The sequence below is a fragment of the Alnus glutinosa genome, chromosome 1, assembly GCF_958979055.1.
Source record: "Alnus glutinosa chromosome 1, dhAlnGlut1.1, whole genome shotgun sequence".
NCBI classification, from domain to species: Eukaryota; Viridiplantae; Streptophyta; class Magnoliopsida; order Fagales; family Betulaceae; genus Alnus; species Alnus glutinosa.
In genome coordinates this window covers 21,070,561-21,092,681 of record NC_084886.1, presented here as the reverse complement: position 1 = coordinate 21,092,681, position 22,121 = coordinate 21,070,561, and the positions used below count along the sequence as shown (strand labels likewise).

The following is a 22,121-nucleotide window of genomic DNA, read 5'->3' as shown; positions in this document are numbered from 1 at the left end:
GATGAGTTGAGAGGAGATAGGTTCAGTTAAAATTCGAAGAGATCTAGTTATTTTCAATAAAGCACTATTAGCAAAACAGTGCTCGCGTTTATTGCAGAATCCACAATCACTGGCTGCAAGCATCCTATAGGCGAAGTATTATCCAAATCGCTCTTTCCTGAAATCTACTTTGGGTAATAGGCCTTTTTTTGTATGGCGAAGTGTTTTGGGTGCACATTCAGTTTTGGAGCATGGGCCGGTTTGGAGAATTGGGGATGGGTAGAAAATCAAAATATGGGGAGATCGGTGGATCCCAACTCCTAGGCCTCGTTTGGTTTGCGGATTAGACCCATGGAAAGGAATAGCTATTCCTTTGTTTGGTTGTATATTATTTAAGGGAATAGTTATTCCCACGGAATAGCTATTCCCTTACGAAGAGGAATAGGTATTCCACTCAAAAAGGAGTGGAATACCTATTCCTTTCCTGTGGGAATAAATAAAATTCGTCTTTTGCCCCAAAACCCCAACCCTCTCAACACCCAAGTCTCTTATCCCTCTCTCTCTCTGTTTCTCAACTCATGGTGTGTTTGGATACGAAATTTTGACAATAAAATATAATTTATAAATCATATTTTATTCAACTTTTTAAAAAAACAAATTATATTTTATTCAACTTTTTATAAACAAATCATATTTTATTTAATTTTTTCTAAAAAGTCAAATCTCAAAATTCGCAAACAGAATAAGAATTTAATTCTGATTTCAAAAATTCATCACTCAAATGCACCATCAGTATCTCTCTCCATCTCTGCAATTATATTCTCATCCTCCTCTTTCTGTTTTTCAACCAACTTAATTTGTTGTGGGGTAATCATTTTTTTTTTTTCCTCCTCCTATGATTTAGCCTACAGAATGCACTTAGACGTAGCAAAACGAATACCTCTTAATATTGGGGGGACTCCAATTGTCTTGTGGAGGTTTGAGAAAAACTTTGTAAGCAAAGAACGAATGTTTGTTGCTGAAAAACAAATAAAAAATAATAAAATAAAAAGGGCTTTGTAGATGATTTATTTTTTTTATGATGATTATGTTTTTTTTTTTTTTTTTCTTATAAATTATTTTACTTTGTAAGCAAAGAATGAATGTTTGTTGCTGGAAAACAAATAAAAAAGAATAAAATAAAAAGGGCTTTGCAGATGATCTATTTTATTTTATTTTATTTTATTTATTTATTTTTATGATGGTGATATGATGATTATGTCTGTGTGTGTGTGTGTGTTTTTTTTTTTTTTTTTTTTCCCTTATAAATCATTTTGTAGCGTAATTATATATGAAAAAAAAAAAAAAAAAAGCCATGAACTCTATGAAATTAAAAAAAAAAAAAAAAAAAAAAAGGTCATAGTATGATTGTTTATGTTTCTTAAATAAAGAAAAAAAAAATGTCCTTAAGAATATAAATTATATTTGTATTATAAGGGCGTTTTAGGAAATTTGATTATAATATGATTCCATTCACCAATGTATTGCACTGTACCAAACAAAAGAATACATATGTAATGTTCTATTCCACCGTTACAACCAAACAAAAGAATAGGAATAGTTATTCCATTCCACCTTCATCTATTCCCATGAATAGTTATTCCTTTTCCTAATGGAATAGACATTCCGCAAACCAAACGAGGCCCTAGTTCTTATGCAGTGCAAAGTCCCAGAAGGATATTGTTGGAAGATGCCATGGTTGTTGAACTTATTGATCCCATAACAAAGGGCTGGAAACATCAACTAATTGCAGAAGATTTTCGTGAAGAAGAAGCTAGGGTTATATCTTCTATTCCACTTAGCCCTCTCATGCCTCAAGACCTACTGATATGGCGATGTACTACAAATGGGCTCTTTTCGATTAGAAGTGCTTGTCACATGGAGGAGGACTTTCAAACACTCAGCAAGGGAGAAGGATCGTGTAGCAGAGATGATGAGTATTTTGGAAGGTAACATGGAAACTCAAAGTCCCAAACTCTGTTAAGATATTTCTGTGGAGGGCATGCCAAAATATTCTTCCAACAAAAGATAATTTATTCCACAGGAAGGTAGTGGATGATACACGATGCCCTATATGTGAGAGGGAAACCGAGATTGTCCTTCATATTCTATGAAATTGTCCTTCGGCGCAAGATGTATGGGGTTATAGCATAATGAAATTTCAAAAAGGATGTTGCATGGGGGATAATTTTTCTCAAGTGTTTATAAAGATGATGGAACGGTGTGTGCCGGATGAGCTAGACTTGTGGGCGATAACAGCACGATGTATTTGGTTTAGGAGGAATAAGTTTGTGCACGGTGAGGATTTTCTTCATCCTAGTCAAGTTTGTAGGGAAGCCTTCACACTGATCATTGACTTTAACAGAAACAATGATTAGGGAAGGGGAGAGACCACCAAACACTACCAATATACAAGCTGTTCTTTGGCAACCCCCATCGCCATGGCGCCATGGATAATCAAAATCAATTGGAATGCTGGTTTGGACAAATCAAATGGGCGGGTAGGTCTTGGGATGATTGCAGGAGATTACAAGGGTTTTGTGTTGGCTGCTCGTAGCATCACTCTTCAGCATGTTATGGAACCTATAGCCTCGAAGGCAATGACTACTTTATACGCCACAATATTCAATGGGGGAGATGGGCTTCTTTGATATTATATTGGAAGGGGAAGCGTTACGGATCGTGAAGAAAGTCAATTTTGCTACACCATGCTTCAGCAGTTTTGGACATTTTATAAAATATATCAAATTGGGTTTAGGCCTATGAGGACATCCAGCGTTGAACATGTCAAAAGGAAAGCCAATCTAGCTATACATAGTTTAGCCCAAAAGGCTACCACTCAAGTCGTTGTTGATATTTCATAGATGGAAGAGATTTCTGGGTGGAATCCATGTGATGGTCCCATCACATGAATCCTACCCATGTCTCTAAAAACATGCAGCATAGTCTTTTTTCTTTTCTTTTTGATATGTTCACACAAGAGGGAGAGGGCGGATTCGAACTAGTGACCTCCGTTTCATAAAGCGTGATCTCCAGCCGATTGAACTATCTCTCGAAGACCGAAGAGTCTTTTTCCTATTTATATAGATGAGAATATGTTAATAATAAAATAAAATAAAATAAGTGTGAAGTGAAAGGAGCTATACGGAATATATTTCCCCTTGTAACGGCGAGATTGTGGGTTCCACGCGGACCACGTTTTTTTGGGGCAGACCCGGAATGAACTTATCGGTTGCTACACAGCACCGGAGAATTGCCAAACGGCCCAAACAGCAACCGATTTCATATTGAGACGCTTTCGAAATCGGAGTGAGAGTTCAACGGAACTGAGATATATGAAAACTGAGCTGAGGCACGTGGTGGTGGAAATGATAGGGTGCGGCGCATGATAGATTTGAGGATGGAAGGATTTCTTCGCTGGTGTCAGCGACTCTCTACCTCTTCCTCTTCTTCTTCTTCTTCTGCTGTCGTGGACGCCATTGACTATAACAGCCATCATGAACACTCACCTAACGACGCCGTACAACCATCATCGTCGTCTTCAATAGCTGACCATTGCAAACAAGAGAAAGAAGATCAGAAGGAGCTGGCGATCATCGTGGACCTCGATATCTCAGGCTTGAAGCGGATCAAGGTCCCCGAGCGAACCAATCACAGACTCGCCCCCACGGACCCTCATAAGGTCACTCTCTCTCTCTCTCTCTCTCTCTCTCTCTCTCTCTCTGTCTCTCTGTCTCTCTGCTTTTGTACGATTGCGATAAACTGATAAGATAAGGCCCGCATATTGAGGAGTTGTTGCTGCAATTAGTTCTGTCCTTTTCTAAACCGAATATTTGATTCAAATTTTTTCGCGTTGTATCATTCTATTCTCTCTCTCTTTATTTGACTCTAAATAAAATAATTCCTCATTCCTGATCTCTTGTCCAACTTGTGATTCATTTATAGTTGCACTTAAATTGACGAGTTCAAATTTCTGTGTTTTCTTTGTTTGTGTGCGTGTGTGGATATATATATATATATATATATATATATATATATATATATATATATATATATATATATATATATATATATGGTGTTTAAGCAATTCATATCCTTTGTGTGCTTCTTTGAAGAACACCGAGAGCGCTGAGCAACTTCGTGCTCTCGGTCGATTTGTTAACCGAGAATCAACAAGGTTTCTCCGTTTTCTGTTTTTTTTTTTTTCCTTTCTAAATGTGATTTGGAATTTCTTTGTTAATCAATTTCGTGCGCCTATAATCCGTATGAAATGGTATTATCGGCTTTAGAAGTTATATGAGCGTATTTGATATCTTTTACTCTCGGATAATTTTGGTTGTGAAAATCGCATACATGGAATTTTTCAAAGCTTTATCAAGGACTCTGAAATTTACTAAGACTGCAGAGTTAAGTTATCGTTTTCTTGTGCTACTTTTGGCATTTGCCATTATAGAATATACTGAAGAACATGGTTTTAGTGTATGCAAGTGTGTAGTTTCTGTTTCTGTTTTCCTTGTTATGTATCTGTTTCTTATTGTCCTTCCCTGTACTTGGCCATAAAGGTAGTTTATTTATGATCTTTGATAAGTCAAAGTTGCCAATCCAAGGTAGAAGTCAAGTTATGTTTAATACATGAATCTAATTGATGAAAGTAAGACTGTGGTTAGTCCTTGAATTTACTATCAGATATGGTGTTCTGGTTGAATTGATGCACATAATCAGTTCTTTTTGCCTGTTGATGTTTACTTTAGAGTATGCTAATCTTTGCTGTACTTCTGATGTTGATGGCGATTTACCTATTGATAGTTAAAAATTTAGAAGACAAACAAGCCACCCGTAAGAAAAACTTATTAGGACGGATTTGATTTCTTCTTTGGGATGTGACACTGTCTTGTCTTTGTAAAAGCATTTTCCACATCGTGCTTCCAAATCAGAGGGAAAAGAAATTCGTAGAATGCATTCAGATATGAATTTACAGATGTGAGATATTGACACTGACACATAGATGGATATTAAGGTTGAGTCAATGTGGTCAAGAGTGATGAAACTCGGGTGACTTTGATACGGGTAAAAACTATGATGTATGTTCATGTTTTGTTGGTCGTCCAACAATATTTAAGGTTTGCTGACATGTTACAATTTGTTTCAAATTGAATAATCTTTTGATCAATATAATTTTTGTTTGGCATGTCTGTGGGTAAACATGCCATAGAAAAAAAGGAATATTAGTTTTAAATGGTTACTTTTATTAATTGAAAAGATAATAGAATCTGTAAATGGTTCTTGAGATTTTCTTTGGAATTGTCCATTCCTTTGCTCAAGCATCCTTTCACATGCATGGAACTTGTATCGGGTACTCAGGAGATATCCGTTGCTATGGAATATGTTTGGTGAAAAGCTATGCCGGGTCTTCAACACATCAAAATATTATATTTACTGTGTAGCTATAGAATAATTAGTTCTTCTCTTTTCCTTTTGAGGACATAAACTGTATATAATTATATCTGTTTAGATATGCCCTAACACTTCAATCTTTCTTTTTCTCCCACTTATGCTTTCAATTATTATTTGTACTTGCTTTTGAAGAGTTGCTAACTAAAATTTGATTTAACCAGAGCATGCTTGACAAAGAATTTTTCACAGAATACGGTGAGGCAAGTCAATATGAAATTCAAGAAGTAATTGGCAAAGGAAGCTATGGTGTTGTTGCCTCTGCAATTGATACTCACACTGGAGAGAGGGTAGCTATAAAGAAAATCAATGATGTCTTTGAGCATGTTTCTGATGCCACACGCATTCTAAGAGAAGTCAAGCTCCTTCGGCTGCTTCGACACCCAGATATTGTACAGATAAAACATATAATGCTTCCTCCATCTCGAAGAGAATTTCAAGATATTTATGTTGTGTTTGAGCTGATGGAATCTGACCTTCACCAAGTAATTAAGGCAAATGATGATCTTACACCTGAACATTATCAATTTTTCTTATACCAGCTTCTTCGAGCTTTAAAGTATATGCATTCAGGTTGACCTCAATTTTCAATGTGCTGTCCTATAATTTTCATTAGTTTTTACAATTCAATGGCTCTGATATTGTTTTTTTTTCTTTTTTGTTTCTTGGCAGCAAATGTTTTCCATCGAGATTTAAAGCCGAAAAATATACTTGCTAATGCAGATTGCAAGCTGAAGATATGTGACTTTGGGCTTGCTCGTGCATCATTTAATGATGCCCCCTCTACAATTTTTTGGACTGTATGTGTCGCGTTCATTTTAAAACTCATGAAAGTGCCATTCTCTCTTCTCTTTTTTTTTTTTGTCTTTTCCCTCTTAATACTTTATAAAGCCTATGCATCTGCTGATTAAGTTTAATTTTCTAAGGATTATGTGGCAACTCGATGGTACCGTGCTCCCGAACTCTGTGGTTCATTTTTCTCCAAGGTGAGTATTACAGATTATGTTTCCTATGATTTCAAGTTCAAATGATTTGTCTTATTGAGATACATTCATATATGCATATATACTAAAACATGATCTTTACTTCAATGAGAGCTTTGAAATGATTTTCTCTGGATTTGTGCTTAAGCTCTAGGAGACTGTTTACTTCAGTGTGCTTAGAACCTTTAATTGCACTGGAAATTGATAAGCCCTTACTAATGAAGTCCATTGAAATTTAAAGATGCTATATAACCTAGTATGTCAATAAAACTTTGAGTCATAAGATCATGTCTCTAATTCACCTGGTTATAGTTTCTCTGGCCTATGTTTGATTGTCTATAATGATGCATTTCTTTTGTTTTATGATGTTGACTAATCTGGTTTCTTCAGTGGGGGAGTTTTGCATTATGTTTTCTTTGATTCTCATGTTTTCTGTAGAATTAAAAATAGAACTAATCCCTCTCAGATTTTGGTAATGCATTTTCATGAATTGTCTTTTGCAGTACACCCCTGCTATTGATATATGGAGCATTGGATGCATATTTGCAGAAATGCTAACAGGAAAAGCCTTCTTTCCTGGAAAAAATGTGGCACATCAATTGGATCTCATAACTGATTTACTTGGCACTCCTCCTGCTGAATCCATAGCAAGGGTTTGTTATCCTTTTCTGTCTCTTTTGCCATTACATTGCTCTTAAAATAATTGTTTCACAATGTTTAAGTGGTTGATTCTACTCACATCTATGTTAAACTAAACTTATGCTCTTGATTGCTCACCAATTGAGTTGTTTGTATTACCTGCAGATTCGGAATGAAAAGGCTAGGAGATATTTAAATAGCATGAGTAAAAAGCCTCCAATGCCTTTCTCACAAAAAATCCCCAATGCAGATCCATTGGCTCTTCATTTACTAGAGCGTATGCTTGCATTTGATCCCAAAGAGCGCCCATCTGCTGAAGAGATATGATTTTACTGAACTGATTGTTTTTAGTTGCATTTTAAAATTCTCCTATTTTTAAATCTGGTTTGGCATGGTATATATCTATTTTTGCTGACACTCGCGCTTGTTTCTTTTCAGGCATTAGCTGATCCATATTTCCACGGGTTGGCAAATGCAGACCACGAACCATCTAGGCAACCCGTTTCGAAACTCGAATTTGAGTTTGAAAGGAGGAAATTAATAAAAGATGATGTAAGAGAGTTAATTTATAGAGAGGTATGGCTACAGTGATGGTAGGGCTTGAGTTGTGATTTATATCTTGATTTGGTGGTGTTCTCATACCCTTGCGATCTACTTATGGTGTAAATCTCTAAGCATACAGATTTTAGAGTATCATCCACAAATGCTGCATGAGTACCTTGAAGGTGGAGATCAAACTAGCTTCATGTATCCTAGGTACTATAGTCATCATTACTACTACTGCTACTTTTAATGTTGATGATGATGGGTGTGTGCACGCATGCATGTATATGAGTGAGTGAGTGAATCCATCAGAAAATAAGGATCCCCCTAGATATCATGGTGGTTGTGAGGGACCAGGTCTCAGCTTCCAATAATATAATGTTCTGTGTTCCCATATATGCACTATGGGTTATCTTGTGATTCATCGTAAGGAGTGCAAAACACCTGTGGAAAGTTCCCATAAAAGGCTTTGAAAAGGACTATTATCACAATTAAAAAATCAAAACACTTTCTGATTTATTATGGATCTCGGTACCTTACCAGTTTTCTTCAATCTTGGTTGTAATAAGTACGAGTTGCTGTGTTCTTCCCCAACTTCAGGAAGAAGGAAATATTGTAGCATGTCCACTTGATATTGCTGCAAAATTTGCATGACACAAAATCCTGTTTCTTCTTGAGAGAACTTCTATTTTTACGTATAGAGGAATTCTTTTACACGATCTAATTTGATAAAATCATGATAAACTTCTCATATTGGTGACGTTTGTTTGTTTGTTTGTTTGTTTGTTTGTTTGTTTGTTTTACTCCTTGTTTTGTCCTAAATGAGTTTTATGTCAACCCAGTGGACTTGATCGATTCAAGCGACTATTTGCCCATCTCGAGGAACAGTATGGTAAAGGTGAAAGAAGCACTGCACTCCAAAGGAAGCATGCCTCCTTGCCTAGGTCAAGTGTTTGAACAAAATATGGTTATCTTTCTGATTGCTATGCAATTTGTTTTGATTCTATTATCTTTTCCCCACTGATTGTTACCCTTTCTATCAACCAGGGAAAGGGTTTCTGCACCCAAAGATGAGACTACTGACCAAAATGGTAATTCTAAAAAGTGTAATGCCGCTTCAGCTTCTCGTGCAACCCTTCAGAGTCCTCCAAGGTCAGAAGGGGTTGTGACAGCTGAATATACTTATCAAAATGCATCGGCTGTGCAGAATGGCTCTAGCAAACCAAGTGATAGTCCTCACAGCCTGTGGAAGAGTGCTAGCATTAGTGCTTCTAAATGTGTCGGCGTAAAAGGAAAGAATTGTGAGGTAAGCATTCTCTGAATACATATTAAATTTTGATTTGTTGATAACTCGCACATCATAGAACACTGTCCTTTTGGATCTCCAACACCTTCCACCTCACCCCCTTCCGCCCCCAAACAAAAAGACCCCTCTTCTCCTTTCGTGAAGGTACTCAACTGTTTCCCCTTATGAAGAGCATATTAGAGAATGAGGTACTATTGTTTGTGTGTGTGTGTGTGTATACAGATACGCATACTCTTTTTAGAACGTTTTGTTGCCTTTGCTCTGTTTTTTGACATGATGAAGATCACTGGCTACGTGAAAAGGAAGCTTGAATTGTGTGGGAGACATAAATGTAACTCTGCATCCTCTGTTACATGATCTCCGCTGTATTTCATTGCAGGAAGAAACAATCCTGGAACAAGATGAAGCGGTGGTTAATTGTTTGTCGTAGAAACTCACAACACTAAACCCCTAGTATTATACTTCCGATCTGCGCATGGGATAGCTTTGTTTTTACACGCTAGGCCCATAAACTCCCCCTGTTCGTGGGTGGTTGTAGTTTTTATGGTGATACTAATTGTGGAAGTTTTTATTTTTTATTTATTTATTGCCCTTTTTTTCATTTTCTGGCTGTTGGTGTCTTTTATTAACAACACTGAACTGTTGAATTATCCTTTAGCTCTTATATGATATGAAAACATAATATCTATAGGGAAAAATGGTGTTGATGACATAGCTTTGCCCGGTCATTGTGATACTTCTTGGAACTTCATTTTACTCTGCTTATTTTGAAAGGTATTAAAATTTAGTCATATTTGCTATGACTAGTAAGGCCGAAGATTTGTGCTTTTAACCTATATAGAGGCGTGGAAGGAGAGGAATAGTTATTCTCCTAGATGGAATAGGCCTAATTTTCCCAAAAATCTCCGTGAGGGGTGGTTGGCCACCCCACCTTGATGCACAATTGGAGGTGGTTGCGGCCACCCCTATGGCACATGGGACTCAGAAATAGAAAAACCCTAACATATTTTTTTCCAAATTACGAGTTTTTTTTTTTTTTTTTTGGGAAACAAAAAAAACCTCTATGAGGGGGTGATCAACCACTCTAAGAAAAGCACCCTACCTCTTTTTGCAATTGAGGGTGGTTTCATGGATAGGAGGTGGGCTCGACCATTCTTGAAGCTTTTGTTAGGGTGGCCGACCACCCCTAAGGGGGTGGTTAGACCTATGGGGGGACTTTTTTTTTTTTTTTTCCTAAAAGAAAAAATCCTTTTGGGGAAAATAATTTTTAGAATTAGGGTATTTTAATAAATTTGGGTATAATATGATAATTCCAGTTAAAAAAAAAATTGGTCATTTATATGTTATCATCAAACAAAAGAATAAGAATAGTCATTCTATTATACTCAAACTCCTTGTATTCTGAGCAATACTTATTTCTATTCCTGATGAATTATCATTCTAATGTACCAAAAGTAACATAATAGACCGCTCTCAAATGAAATGTTTGGGAAAATACAACTTAGGTAGCAATACTCTCATCCAACAAAAAAGAAAAAAGAAAATGAAAAACATACAAATGAAAGAGGGAATTGGTCCATGAGCCATGAAGCAATATGCAGCTGCATCTGCCAAAACAAGATATTAGTGCTTCATTTAATTTAAGAGTAATGATACATCCACACAAACATCCCATAAATATTTCACAAAGCTGATGTGACAAAGTTTAGTAGCCATTAAAATATATATTTTTTTAGGATTAATTACCTTTATTTCTCATGAACTATTAGTTGTTTTCAATATATCTTCATGAATTGACACTCTCACTACCCAACGACCGCATTGAACTACCATTTACTTACCAAAAACCCCCGTCATTTGGGAATCTCGTTAAATTGGATGGAATACTCTCTTTTTATACATTAAATTTCATTTAAAGACAGAAATACCTTAAAGAAATAATTTAATAAAAAATAGCAATATTAGAAACTTCAAAAAAAAAAAAAAAAAAAAAACTTAAACTAAAAAAAAATTAGTCCATATGTTTGACATAAATTACAAATCGCTTACTGTAGTATAAAAAAATAATTCAAAGGTCCTTGAGGTAGGCCAAAATAATAATTTAGTCCATACAGTCAAATTCAGTCAAAACACTTGACGAATTCATTAATGTGCCACGCCAGTACTAATAATATGATGAAACATGTCACTCTTAATAATAAAAAATAATAATCTATTAAAAATTTAAATATATAAAACCTAAAAATTATAAAATAATAATAAAAATAAAAAGAAAAGAAAAAGAAAAAGCGACAGTTACCCCCTACTCTGAGGTTGATCGCGAGCCATCCCAGATGGGGTCAAGGGGGCCGCGTGGCCACCCCATAGGCGGGGGGTGGCTCGCAAGCCACCCCCCCTCCCCCAAGGGACTGGCAGTCACCCTTTTTATTTTATTTTTTAATTTGTATAATTTTAAGGGTATTATATGTAAATTTTGTTTATAAAGTTAAGGTATTTATGTCATTTCAGTTTTTTAACGAGATTGACTGACAAAATGGAAGTTTTGGTAAGTAAATGGTAGTTCAATGCGGTCGGGTGGTGAAGGTGTCAGTCCATGAGGGTGTATTGACAATGGTTAATAATTCATGGGGAAAACATGTAATCAACCCTATTTTTTAATAATGGTTGGTCCAAAGGCTACTAAATCTTGTCACATTAGCTTTGTAGGATGTTTGTGTGGTATGTAACATTACTCTTAATTTCAATATTCCAGCCTACTCAAGCGATTTTTTCAACCAAATAGCTTGTTGATACAGAAATCACAATTAATGTAAGTCTGGAAAATCAATTTCGATCATCATTAGCATACATATATTATAAACTATTGGCGTACCAGAGTGAAAACAACATTTTCTAAGGCTACATGTTAGTCAATTGTTGCTTAACTTGTTTGTTGAGACAGTTTCCGGTTGGTAACTTGGCTACTCTTAAAATGAACACACATGAATTGATTCCTGCAAAAGAGAAAGAGATGAGGCAAAAAAGCTTGTCAGGATGTGTTGGCGGGAAATAGCTTTGATGCCTAACTTAGTTATCACCTTAAAGGTGGATAATTACTAGACTTAGAATAATTTTATGTTTTGAGGTGGGAAGAGTCAAGATTGAAAGATCAAATATGCCAAAAGATCTTTCGTACTTGGTCCTCGTGCGGTTTATGTAGGAGCTAAGCATTGAATGCAGCCACGATGACTAATTCTCATACCCCTAGATCTTTAGGTAAAGAAAGAATGTTGGCTGGGCAGGCGATCTGTGTCAATAAGTTATAGTGTCTTATTCCTCGATTTGAGGAATTGAAAGGACATTGATCATGTCTAGATGCTGTAAATCGGGGCGTTCGTTATAATCATACTCTGGAATCACCAATTTAGAGAGATAATCCAAAGATTCCCTTTTTTAATGTAGGTCTAATCAACCTCTAACAGAATCTCATAATTCAGACTAGTGGAGGCTTTTGATGGCGATCGAAGTGGATGTCTGGATCCAATCCTCAATCGATAGTGAGCCTAGATGACAAAGGAATGATGGTGGACCCCGATCGGCACTCGGGCCTTAAGTTGGCAAATGCGGCTAATAAATTCTGATTGTTGGTGGGCTTTACCCGACTAGCTCCTCCAATTGCAACTGGGCTTAAAGCATATGGCCTAACTCCCAACAATTAGCATATATATATATATATTATCTATATAAGATTCAACCATAGCTTCGTAACTATTGACGTACCATAGTGAAAACAACATTTTAAGGCTTCCTGTAAGCTAGTTACGCGCGTAACTTACTTCTGGAGAGAGCACGTAAAAGATACTGTTGACACAATTTTCAATATGGCTTGAGCTGGTGATCGCCAATATTCTTCACCTCCCAGGAATTTCCGTTCCACTGCAAAGAGAACCAATACCATCAAGAGAAAGTACTGGGGTTGCCAGTAGATCTCACTTTGATGCCTAAGTAAGTTTCTAAAAGAAAATAATGCCAAAGCACAATAATTTTGTCTTAGGTTTATACTTAGTGTAAGGGCATATTTATAAGATGAGTGATGAGGGCTTAACTGCATTAGAGTTCTGTGCTCATTTCTTGACCTAGGAGTGCCGTCAAAGTTTGGCCTAGAGTCGGAATCCTCTACCTCCCCAAACTAAAATTATTTCCTTACCTATCTCAAAACAAGATTCTAGGCGGTAAATCTGAGATTAATTTTAGTCCTGGATTTCCAGGAACTGGGTGCAATCCTAAAAAATCTAAGATCACATATTGCCACCCCTAGTTCGCTATGTTATTTCTCGAGGTAGTACCTTCCCAGAGCCCTAGGGTATCCAAATTCATACTCGCAAGTTCGTACCTGATGGATTACGGGCCCGCAATCACCAGTGAGTCAATGTAGACTCAGAAGCTCGTAATCTTCGAAATGGGACAGGCCAAGTGGGATTATTCCCAATAGATACCAACAATTGAAAGTCGACCAAAAAGATGAATGTTGATTGATTTTAAATGTCTGGTGTAAAAATATGATGTGAATATATGAAACAAAGTGGTCCAATTTTTAATATTTTTTTTTGGTACTGCTAAAATCGTAGGGTATAACGTTACGTGAATAATTGTTAAACGTAACATGATAGATTATTAGGTTCTAAAGGAACTTAAACCTTAAATTCTAAGAGAACGTACACTTTTTAGTTTCTAAAGATATTTAGACCTTTTACAATCACAAAGTTTTGGATTAAATCCTGCTTACTTCTTTATTCATGATCACTCTTTAAATAAGAAAATTACAGTAACTTGAATTGGAGTAGGACTCCTACCCCTTGGAGATAAAACCCCTACGAAGATAACTGAAACAACACAGACTCTATGACTTAGAGCAGTAGCAGCAGCTTCCCAACCATTTTCCCTATTTTAGAAAAAATTTAGGGAACAAAACCACTTTTTTTTCCCTATACAAAAACACCTCACAACAGCTTCCCTTTATCTTTCCCTATATGTTACAATAATATTTTTTTTTTTTTATCTTTTACTCTTTTTTTTTTCTTTTTTCTTTTTAACTTTATTCTAGAAGCGTCTTGATTTCTCCCGATCTCTTCCCTTTATCTTTTAATTTTTACCTTGAAAACCCATTGACTGATTCCCATGAATCCCTTCTCTCTTCCTCGTTGAATCTGATCACATGCCCTCAGAAAACTACTCTCAGAGTCTCCATGCCCAAGGCTTTGATATCTCTGTTTGAAGAGAAGCCATGTCTTCAATTTCAAAGGTATTCACAGAATCACAGTTCAATCTTTTATTTATCCAAAGAAATAAGCAAGAAGAGGAATCAGATACCCACCTGCAAATCCGAAGCCGATTAAACCACCATTTGCAACGAAGCTGAAGCCACCGCCGATTCAACCACCACCTACAAATCCCCTCTTTTTCTACGCCCAACCTCACCGGATTCCGGCCCTTGCGAGATTAAAAGTGAGTTCTAGAAAATTTCAGTTTTTTGCTTCTCTGTTTGTTTCGATTGGTAACATTTTCGCATAAAGAATTTTTCCGAGAAAATCCCGTGATCCGAACCTGCTGCAGAAACCTCTCCCACACGAGATCAGAACCTGCGGTTGATTCGAATACCCGGGAGACTAGTCAATCCCTGCAAGCATCCCGTGTTTGTGTATAAAAGATTGTGCTGGGTTTCCGTCGGTCAGGTTTCATTGTTCCAGTTTGTAGGAGTTCGGAGTAATTTTTTCGAGAAAATTAATTCACTGACTATTATCTGTTTTTGTTGTTTTGTGAGAAATTTGAATAAGATTTGAGAATTTGTGTTTGCAACTTTGTTTGGTTCATGAGAAAATGGAGGAGGAGAAGATTGTGCAGAGACTGTTATGATTCGCGGGAAGAAAGAGAAGGAAAGAAAGATAAAAAGGAAGAAAATGAGTGAATCAACGTGAAAGAGAGAGGAGCTATTTTTTTTTTTTATTAAAATAATCTGTTGGGAAGCACTGTAGCTTCCCAAGCAAGTCCATGAAAAATGAGGAAGCTGTTGTGGCATGGATTTTGCAACTTTTTTTCAAATTTTTCCTATTTTAGGGAATAGAACTACATATAGGGCATCTGTTACTAGTGCTCTTAGAGATGAACTCCCACTAAAACAAAGATAACTACTATAATACTGACCCTAAAAAAGATAACTACTGCATGCTATATCCCTTATAATTTATTTTCATAACATATAATGAGATAAAACTGCAGCAGTTAAGAAGCAATTCTTATTATATAACAAAAACGGGATAAATTGAAGTTCATCAGACAATAATCCACTAAACTAATTTTATTTTTTTTTGTTTTGTTTTTTACTTGATTGCCATCAGACAATTTTGAACTTATGACATTTCCACTCGTCTGGCAGAGTGGTATTCCCTTTTAGCCACTTCCGTCAAGCTGTCCATGAGAGAGAAGGTGTGCCATATATTGCTGCAAACACGGAGGGAAAAAGCGAAAGTCAGAGAACACTATAGTTATGGAGTTACCTGGAAAAGGATCCATGAACATTCTTTCTTCTTCTTTTTTGATGAATAAGTAAGCAATATTATTAACAACTACGAAGCACCAAAAGTGAGCAAAGAAACAACAATACAACCAGAGCCACTATATCACAATAGCAGCAAAAACCAACAAAGCAAAAGAAACAACAAATAGAAACAACAAAGAAACAAATCTGGAACTAATACAAAACAGAACAAGCTAAATTCCAGATTTGACAAATTCTAATATTCTCCCTAGTTTTCTTAAATTTGCTTGAGCCAGACATTCTAATACGAACTTCCCAAAATATCAACTTCAGAATCTGTTCTTCAGATTTGGGGTGCCCATGAAACTTAATTTCATTCCTAGCACGCCAAATGTTATACACTGCAGAACTGAAAACAAGCCTACACAGAATCCCAGCCAAAGTCTTCTTCTTCCAGTGATTACAACCATCATCCAACAAACACTGCCAATCAGTATGAGTAGCAATAAAAGGACAACGTTGCATACAAGTACGCCATATACGAGAACTGAAACTACAATCGAAAAACAAATGATCTCTACTCTCAACACCATGCCTACAAAAAACACAATTAATATCTCCTTGAAATCCCCACACCAAAAGACGATCTCCCGTAGTAAGGCGATTCTGAACAGCCAACCAGAGGATAAACACTTGTTTTGGAATAGCTAAAGGAAACCATATTAAATGCCACCAAAGAACATCAGGTTTCTTTCCCCTCAAAAACTCCCAAGTGTCAGAACAAACATAAGAACCTTTACGAGCAATATGCCACACTGGCTTATCAACAAGACCTAAAGAAACTTCCGGAAGACGACATTGAATCTCCACAAGAGCCTCAAACCTAGTAGGCTTCCAACACCAATTTCTATTATTCAAGACAGAAATAAGTTTGGCATCTAACCGGCTACTAGCATCATAAACAATCCGAGGGCCATACTTCTCAATCAACACACCAGAAGGGTGCCACTAATCATACCACATATGAATATTGCTACCATCCCCAACTTCAAACTTAATACAGTTCCTAGCAAACTCCCAAAGTTTAAGCAATTTTCTCCAGCACCAAGAACAATTTGAAGGAATTTTAACCCTCCAGAAACTCCTTCCTTTCAGCAAATAAGTTTGAATCCAAGCAACCCAAATAGAGCCAGCACAAGCAAATAAAATTCCAAATATGCCTAAGCATTGAAGATCCATGAACATTCTCTTTTGGTCTTTACATTTCCTTAAGGCTCATATTTCACTTGGGGCCAGTTGCGGTCAAACATTAACCACTATACATGTACAACCTTATGCTCAAGAACTTCATTACTTAACAAATCAGTTTTCCCCTTGCTAGAAGGGGAACAAATAAACTTTTAATTTTTAACCCAAAGCTTGATGTAAAGAAGCTAGCAAGCGGCAGGCGATTGTACTTGAGATGTACCTTTGGTGGAAATGGGGAATAGAGTACCAGGAAGACACAAAATCAGCTTATAAAAGGGAATTTGCACCAACATTGCATCCCCACCTATAAATATGCACCTGAAATCTTTCAGTTAGTCCTCTTTCCGGACCAACTTACCCAAATAGAATTTTAGGATCACCAGATGATATTCTAGAAGAACCCACAATTTACCTTTTCAAAAATTTATTTACTCGAGCCAATCTGGGAAACCTTAGAAACTCTATTTCAACAACAATCCACCCCCCATTTGACTGTAATAAAAAGAAGATCAATGACTAGGTTAAAGTTTATACTTAGCAATTGAAGGTGCAAAACAATTTTCACCAAAACAGGATCATTACAGAAAATGAGGACCAGCTTACAAGTAAATTACATAACAAAAATTTCAAGATTTCATGCATCTAATCTTTAAGCATCAATTTTTTACTTCAATGGTCCGAATATATACAATAGCAACATGTACAAGGAAAAAGGCAATGAATTCGTACATGTAAAAAAGTTACTAGATGTAATTGATCAATCAGCTTTCACCAGCAAACAAAACTGAGTGTAATCATATCATACAGATGCAAAAACTGAGTATACTCAATAAGTAGCATTGCAGCACTTACTGCATGATATTGGTATGGCGATTTCCCTTGACGTTCAAAGTGTTTTGCCATGATGCAGAACTCAAGTGGACCCCACTCTTCCACTTCGAAACAATTGCCAAGTGCAGCTTTATATAACTAGCAACAAATCAAAAACTCAAATTTCAATCCAAAGTGAAAGACCAATATTATATCAAAAAGAGACATTAGTCACATCCAAAACTGCAAAGTGAAACTCTGAAATCATATTTCTCATAAACCTTAGTTGTGTCGGTCAAGAGCTCGGTTCCAGCAGGATAAGACGCATAGTATTGGTCAGCTCTAGAATACCCAGCTCTCGTTCTGCAACACCAAAAACCCAAAACAAAAAAGGCCACAAAATAGAGAAGGCCATAAAAACATAAGCACCAAGACCAAGACATTTTTTATTAGTTTTTAGCATTATACAGGAGCTTGTGAAGTGGTACTAGACTCACGTGTTACTCGTGTAAGCATAGCTCACGACCGCAGCGAAGCAGTAGAATCCGGTATAGGACACAATTCTCCAAAATTTCTGAATGTTCAGAATCTCTTTGAAACCATTGTACACTCTCATCGTTGACGTCTTGACGATATACAAATTGTCCCTGAAAGCCAAAATGCCCAAGCAGTCATCAGTGAGACATTTAATCAAGCACTTATCGATCATGTACAAACTGCCATCCAGGGTCGGCTCTTCCCCAGTGGAAAAAGGCCCCCAAAAATAGGCCCCCAGTGGAAAAAGGTCCCCAAAAATAGTATTATGCTCTATAGATATGAAAAAATTAAGACAGTTTTTTTATAAAAAAAAAAAAAAAAAAAAAAAAAGAGCCCAATTATAGTGCACAACGATTTTGCTAAAGAAAAGAAGAAAAAAAATGCATCAACCCTCCTTTCAGAGACTCTAAATCCCACGGAAAATCAACCGTAAGGCCCAGAAACACAAGATTTTGCCAAAGAAAAATAAATACAGTGATTTATCTTTTCCTTTGATAGATTAAAGAACACTCACATAGAAAAACCAACCGTCAGATGCCTAGATACACAAATTTTAACATTGCATTATCTCTCCATTTGAGACTCTATAACTCCCGTATAGAAAAATCAATAGAAGAAGCAAATAGCACTTTTTCTTTGTTTTGAAAAAAAAAATAATAATAAATAAAAATAACAAAACAATCTCTCTCAGCAAATTACCTAAAGCTTCCTCCGGCAGCCAAGAAGTAGGAGCCTAGGAGGCGCAGGACCACTGCTTCAAGCTCGCCCGCTTAACCAACAGCCAACTCTAACCTCCGGCCTCTCTCCTCGACTCCACTCCATTCGGCAATCTCGCACCTAGTTAAAGTGAGGTATTGAACACCGTCAAGCTCTGCTTTTTTTTTTTTTTTTCTCTTTTTTTAAGATCTCTTCACTTTGTTTTCGATCCTGTGGAGAGCTTGACCTTTTTTGATAGTCATAATGGCTATAGTCATTTCAAACAAAACGTGTTGTCATTTCTTTGTTTTTTTTTTTTTTTTTTTTGAATTCATCTTTTCTTTGTTTTTCAGCCATTTTCCAATGCAACTTCAGTATTTTTTTATTTTTTTATTTTCAAGAAAATAAGGGAAAGCCGGAAAGGAACTTATATTAATAAACTAATATTAGGCATATAGAACTACGAAAGGATGCCAATTTATTATTTTGTCTGTATAAATTAGTTACTAATTATTAAAAAAAAAATTATTATGAAGGTTAAAAGTGTTACATAATTTTATTATAAAGTGAAGCTTAATTGATAATCCAGGTTCTATTCTATTATTCTTTTATGTGACCTTTTTATTTATAATATTTTTAATTATAAATATATGTTAGAAATATGCATTAGTTATGAAAAGCTTTAAACATAGAAGAATAAAAAAAATAATTAAATCTAAAAAAAATATGCAAACAAATTTATTACTAGCAATAAAATGTTAAATCTTAAAAGCAAGGAAAATAATTATTAAAAAAATATAATATGTATATAATATATATATATGCCTCGTTTAAAATTATTGTCTTAGACCTCACAATATATCGAGCCGCTGCCATCTTAATCCTACCTGTGTACCTTCTTGGATCCTTTTGTACGAATCTTGGTGTTGGTCTGGGATTCAAGGTAGAAGAAGATCAGATTAGAGGGTACAGTAGTTAGGGAAGTTTGGCGACTCACTGTGATGTAATTTGGTGGGTTTTATAAGTACCTTTGGAGCTTCCCAATTGTGATTTCGAAGGTTTCACAATCCACAATTTTTTTGTTTGTTTCTTGTTCAAATCTCCCAACACACACCGGCATCGACAATTAATCTACATGGAAACAAATACGAATGTGAGTACATAATGTCTTCAAGGATGTAGGGTGTCAGAGCAGTAGCAGCAGATTCCCTATCATTTTTCTTAATTTAGAAAAAATTTAAGGAATCAAACTACCCTTTTTTTTTCCCTATACAAAAACACCCCACAACAACTTCCATTTATCTTCCCATATATATTAAAATAATATTTTTTTTATCTTTTACCATTATCAATGGCCGATGCAGTTCCAACAGACCGACACTGCTTGGGAGGTGGCCACCTCCATCCTCACCTCCCCCTATCCCTCCCCTTCCCTCCCCTTCGAGGTCGAGTTCTTCTCCACCCAGATTCTCAAACAAAAGGTGCTACAATAGTTTTTGCCTATTGAATAATCGTGTTGTTCGCATAATCGCAAAGAATTGTTTGTAATTTAGTCAAAGCTTCCTCATTTTTTCAAGTTATTCTTGGCATTGCAGATCCAAAATGAAGGCCATTATTTGCAATTCGGAGCTAAGGACTCTTTGCTGAATGCTCTTCTTCTGGCCGCCAAGAGATTCATTATGGGCCCTCCTCCAGCGAGTACTACAACAGCCAGAGATCCGGCGACAGCGAATCGGTTCGAAACGGCACCATTCACAGCCGGTCCAGGTGCTTCAACTGGTGGCGTGGAGATCGATGAGGGAGAGTTCACTAGAGCCCCGGAGAACGCCAGAGGCGGAGAAGGAGGAGAGTTCACGGTGGGAAAGGAAGGAGAATGGGGGCTAGTTTAGCTACTCGTTCTGGTTGGGAAAAGAAGGAGAATGGAAAGAAAGGAGGAGGAGTGAAAAGGACACATGAAGGATTGAAGGGAGAGGAGAGAGAGATATACTTTTTTTATTAAAATAATCTATTGGGTAGGTACAGTGCTACCCAATGTATTGGATAGCACTGTAACTACCCAAGCATGAAGCCCTAAAATAGGGCAACTGTTGTGGCTTATTTTTTTTGTAATTTTTTTCAAATTTTTCCTATTTTAAGGAATAAAACCTTATAGGTCATCTGCTACTAGTGCTCTTAAGACTCGAGCAACGACAGACGAAAAGAGCAAAGAAGGTGATCACTAGTTAGCTAAAGCCAGACCCAAGCGATTGTTGCCAATGGTGACAAACTACGAGAGTGTCGTATAAAGGACGAAGGCAAGAGTCACATATAGAGGTCAAGAGAGAAAATTTAGAAACCAAACCGCCAAATGGAACTGTTGGAAAGATACCAATGTCAAAGCATCTCCCGCAATAAAAGTTATCATATCATATCATATATATATATATATATAAAAGCCAAGTTCTTCCTTAGAATGACATAGAATAGTGACACGTGGCATGAACCCATATTTTTTAGTGACTAAACTGGTCATTTAAGTACTGAACCGGTCTTTTAAATAATATTGAACCGGTCTATTTAATCTACTTCTCTCTCTCTCTCTCTCTCTCTATTAATGGTACAAGTAGCATCTCTCTCTCTCAATTAATGATTTAAGTAGAACTCTTTGATATTTTTATATTTTTGGTTGAAATATAAATATGTTTCCATTTTGTTTGTGAAATTTGTGGTTGAGCAATTCTTTATTTGAATGTTTATGAGATTTTTTTTTTTTTTTTTTGTTCATTTGCTTTTTCGAATGTTCAGAATTATATAGGATTGAAATATAATAAGTATCACATCGACATTAAAAAAAATTCCTGCTAATTTTATATTTTATATTTTGATAATCAAAATCGTGGTTTTCTTCTTACTTTTTTTCTTCTTCATACTTATTTTCATTCTAAACTATACCTATGAGAACAAAGATTTTAACATGTTTTAATTTATATGAATTAAACTAAAAATAAGGGTCTTATGTTTTAATTCATTTAAATGTTTTATGAGATATTTGTTTTTCTTTTATGTGATTTTTACAATTTTCACTTATTTTTTGTAAGTATTATTCTGCTTTTTAAAGCCAAAAAAGGGAAAAATTTTATTTGATTATTGTGCACAAAAGGAATATAAATGTTTTAAAAACACTAAAGAGTTAATTAAGCATTAAATTTGAAATGCTTTTTTTTTTTTTTTTTTTAATGTTCAAAATCATATGGATTTTATTTTTATTGAAAGATATATATATATATATATATATATATATATATATATATATATATATATATATATATATATATAAGCCAAGTTTCAACTTACAGTTGGCCTAGAATTAGGACACGTGCATGAATCCATAATTTTT

The 22,121-nt window shown here is 35.8% G+C and overlaps 2 protein-coding genes across 4 annotated transcripts; one reads left to right on the top strand and one right to left on the bottom strand.

Annotated features, from left to right (window-relative positions):
* The first annotated feature begins 3,175 nt into the window (after positions 1 to 3,175).
* LOC133876774 (mitogen-activated protein kinase 9) lies at positions 3,176 to 9,541 on the top strand. Of its 3 annotated transcripts, XR_009901619.1 has the most exons (12): positions 3,176 to 3,700; positions 5,634 to 6,042; positions 6,142 to 6,269; positions 6,396 to 6,455; positions 6,956 to 7,105; positions 7,257 to 7,412; positions 7,530 to 7,667; positions 7,774 to 7,847; positions 8,477 to 8,578; positions 8,682 to 8,725; positions 8,842 to 8,940; positions 9,320 to 9,418. XR_009901619.1 is itself a non-coding variant. In XM_062315029.1 (11 exons), exons 1-11 carry the CDS (start codon positions 3,404 to 3,406, stop codon positions 8,850 to 8,852), a joined length of 1,569 nt encoding a protein of 522 aa, XP_062171013.1. In that variant the 5' UTR covers positions 3,176 to 3,403; the 3' UTR covers positions 8,853 to 8,941. The 3 variants fall into 3 exon arrangements, 2 of the variants coding, with proteins under 2 accessions (XP_062171013.1, XP_062171005.1); XM_062315029.1 differs by lacking the exon at positions 9,320 to 9,418 and having other exon boundaries at positions 8,842 to 8,941; XM_062315021.1 differs by having other exon boundaries at positions 3,179 to 3,700; positions 8,682 to 8,940; positions 9,320 to 9,541.
* Positions 9,542 to 15,286: 5,745 nt separating this feature from the next.
* Positions 15,287 to 18,227, bottom strand: LOC133858803 (uncharacterized). The gene is made up of 4 exons (XM_062294262.1): positions 18,010 to 18,227; positions 17,794 to 17,875; positions 17,555 to 17,671; positions 15,287 to 15,417 (listed from the first exon to the last, which is right to left on the bottom strand). Exons 1-4 carry the CDS (start codon positions 18,219 to 18,221, stop codon positions 15,367 to 15,369), a joined length of 462 nt encoding a protein of 153 aa, XP_062150246.1. The 5' UTR covers positions 18,222 to 18,227; the 3' UTR covers positions 15,287 to 15,366.
* Positions 18,228 to 22,121: the final 3,894 nt, after the last annotated feature.

Coding starts and splice junctions, on each gene's coding strand:
- LOC133858803 (XM_062294262.1), bottom strand. CDS start 18,221: ATGATCGATAAGTGCTTGATTAAATGTCTCACTGATGACTGCTTGGGC. Junction 17,876..18,009: donor TATGCTTACACGAGTAACAC/GTGAGTCTAGTA, acceptor TTGGTGTTGCAG/AACGAGAGCTGGGTATTCTA. Junction 17,672..17,793: donor TCTTGACCGACACAACTAAG/GTTTATGAGAAA, acceptor ATTTGTTGCTAG/TTATATAAAGCTGCACTTGG.
- LOC133876774 (XM_062315021.1), top strand. CDS start 3,404: ATGATAGATTTGAGGATGGAAGGATTTCTTCGCTGGTGTCAGCGACTC. Junction 7,413..7,529: donor AGCGCCCATCTGCTGAAGAG/ATATGATTTTAC, acceptor GTTTCTTTTCAG/GCATTAGCTGATCCATATTT. Junction 8,579..8,681: donor AAGCATGCCTCCTTGCCTAG/GTCAAGTGTTTG, acceptor TCTATCAACCAG/GGAAAGGGTTTCTGCACCCA.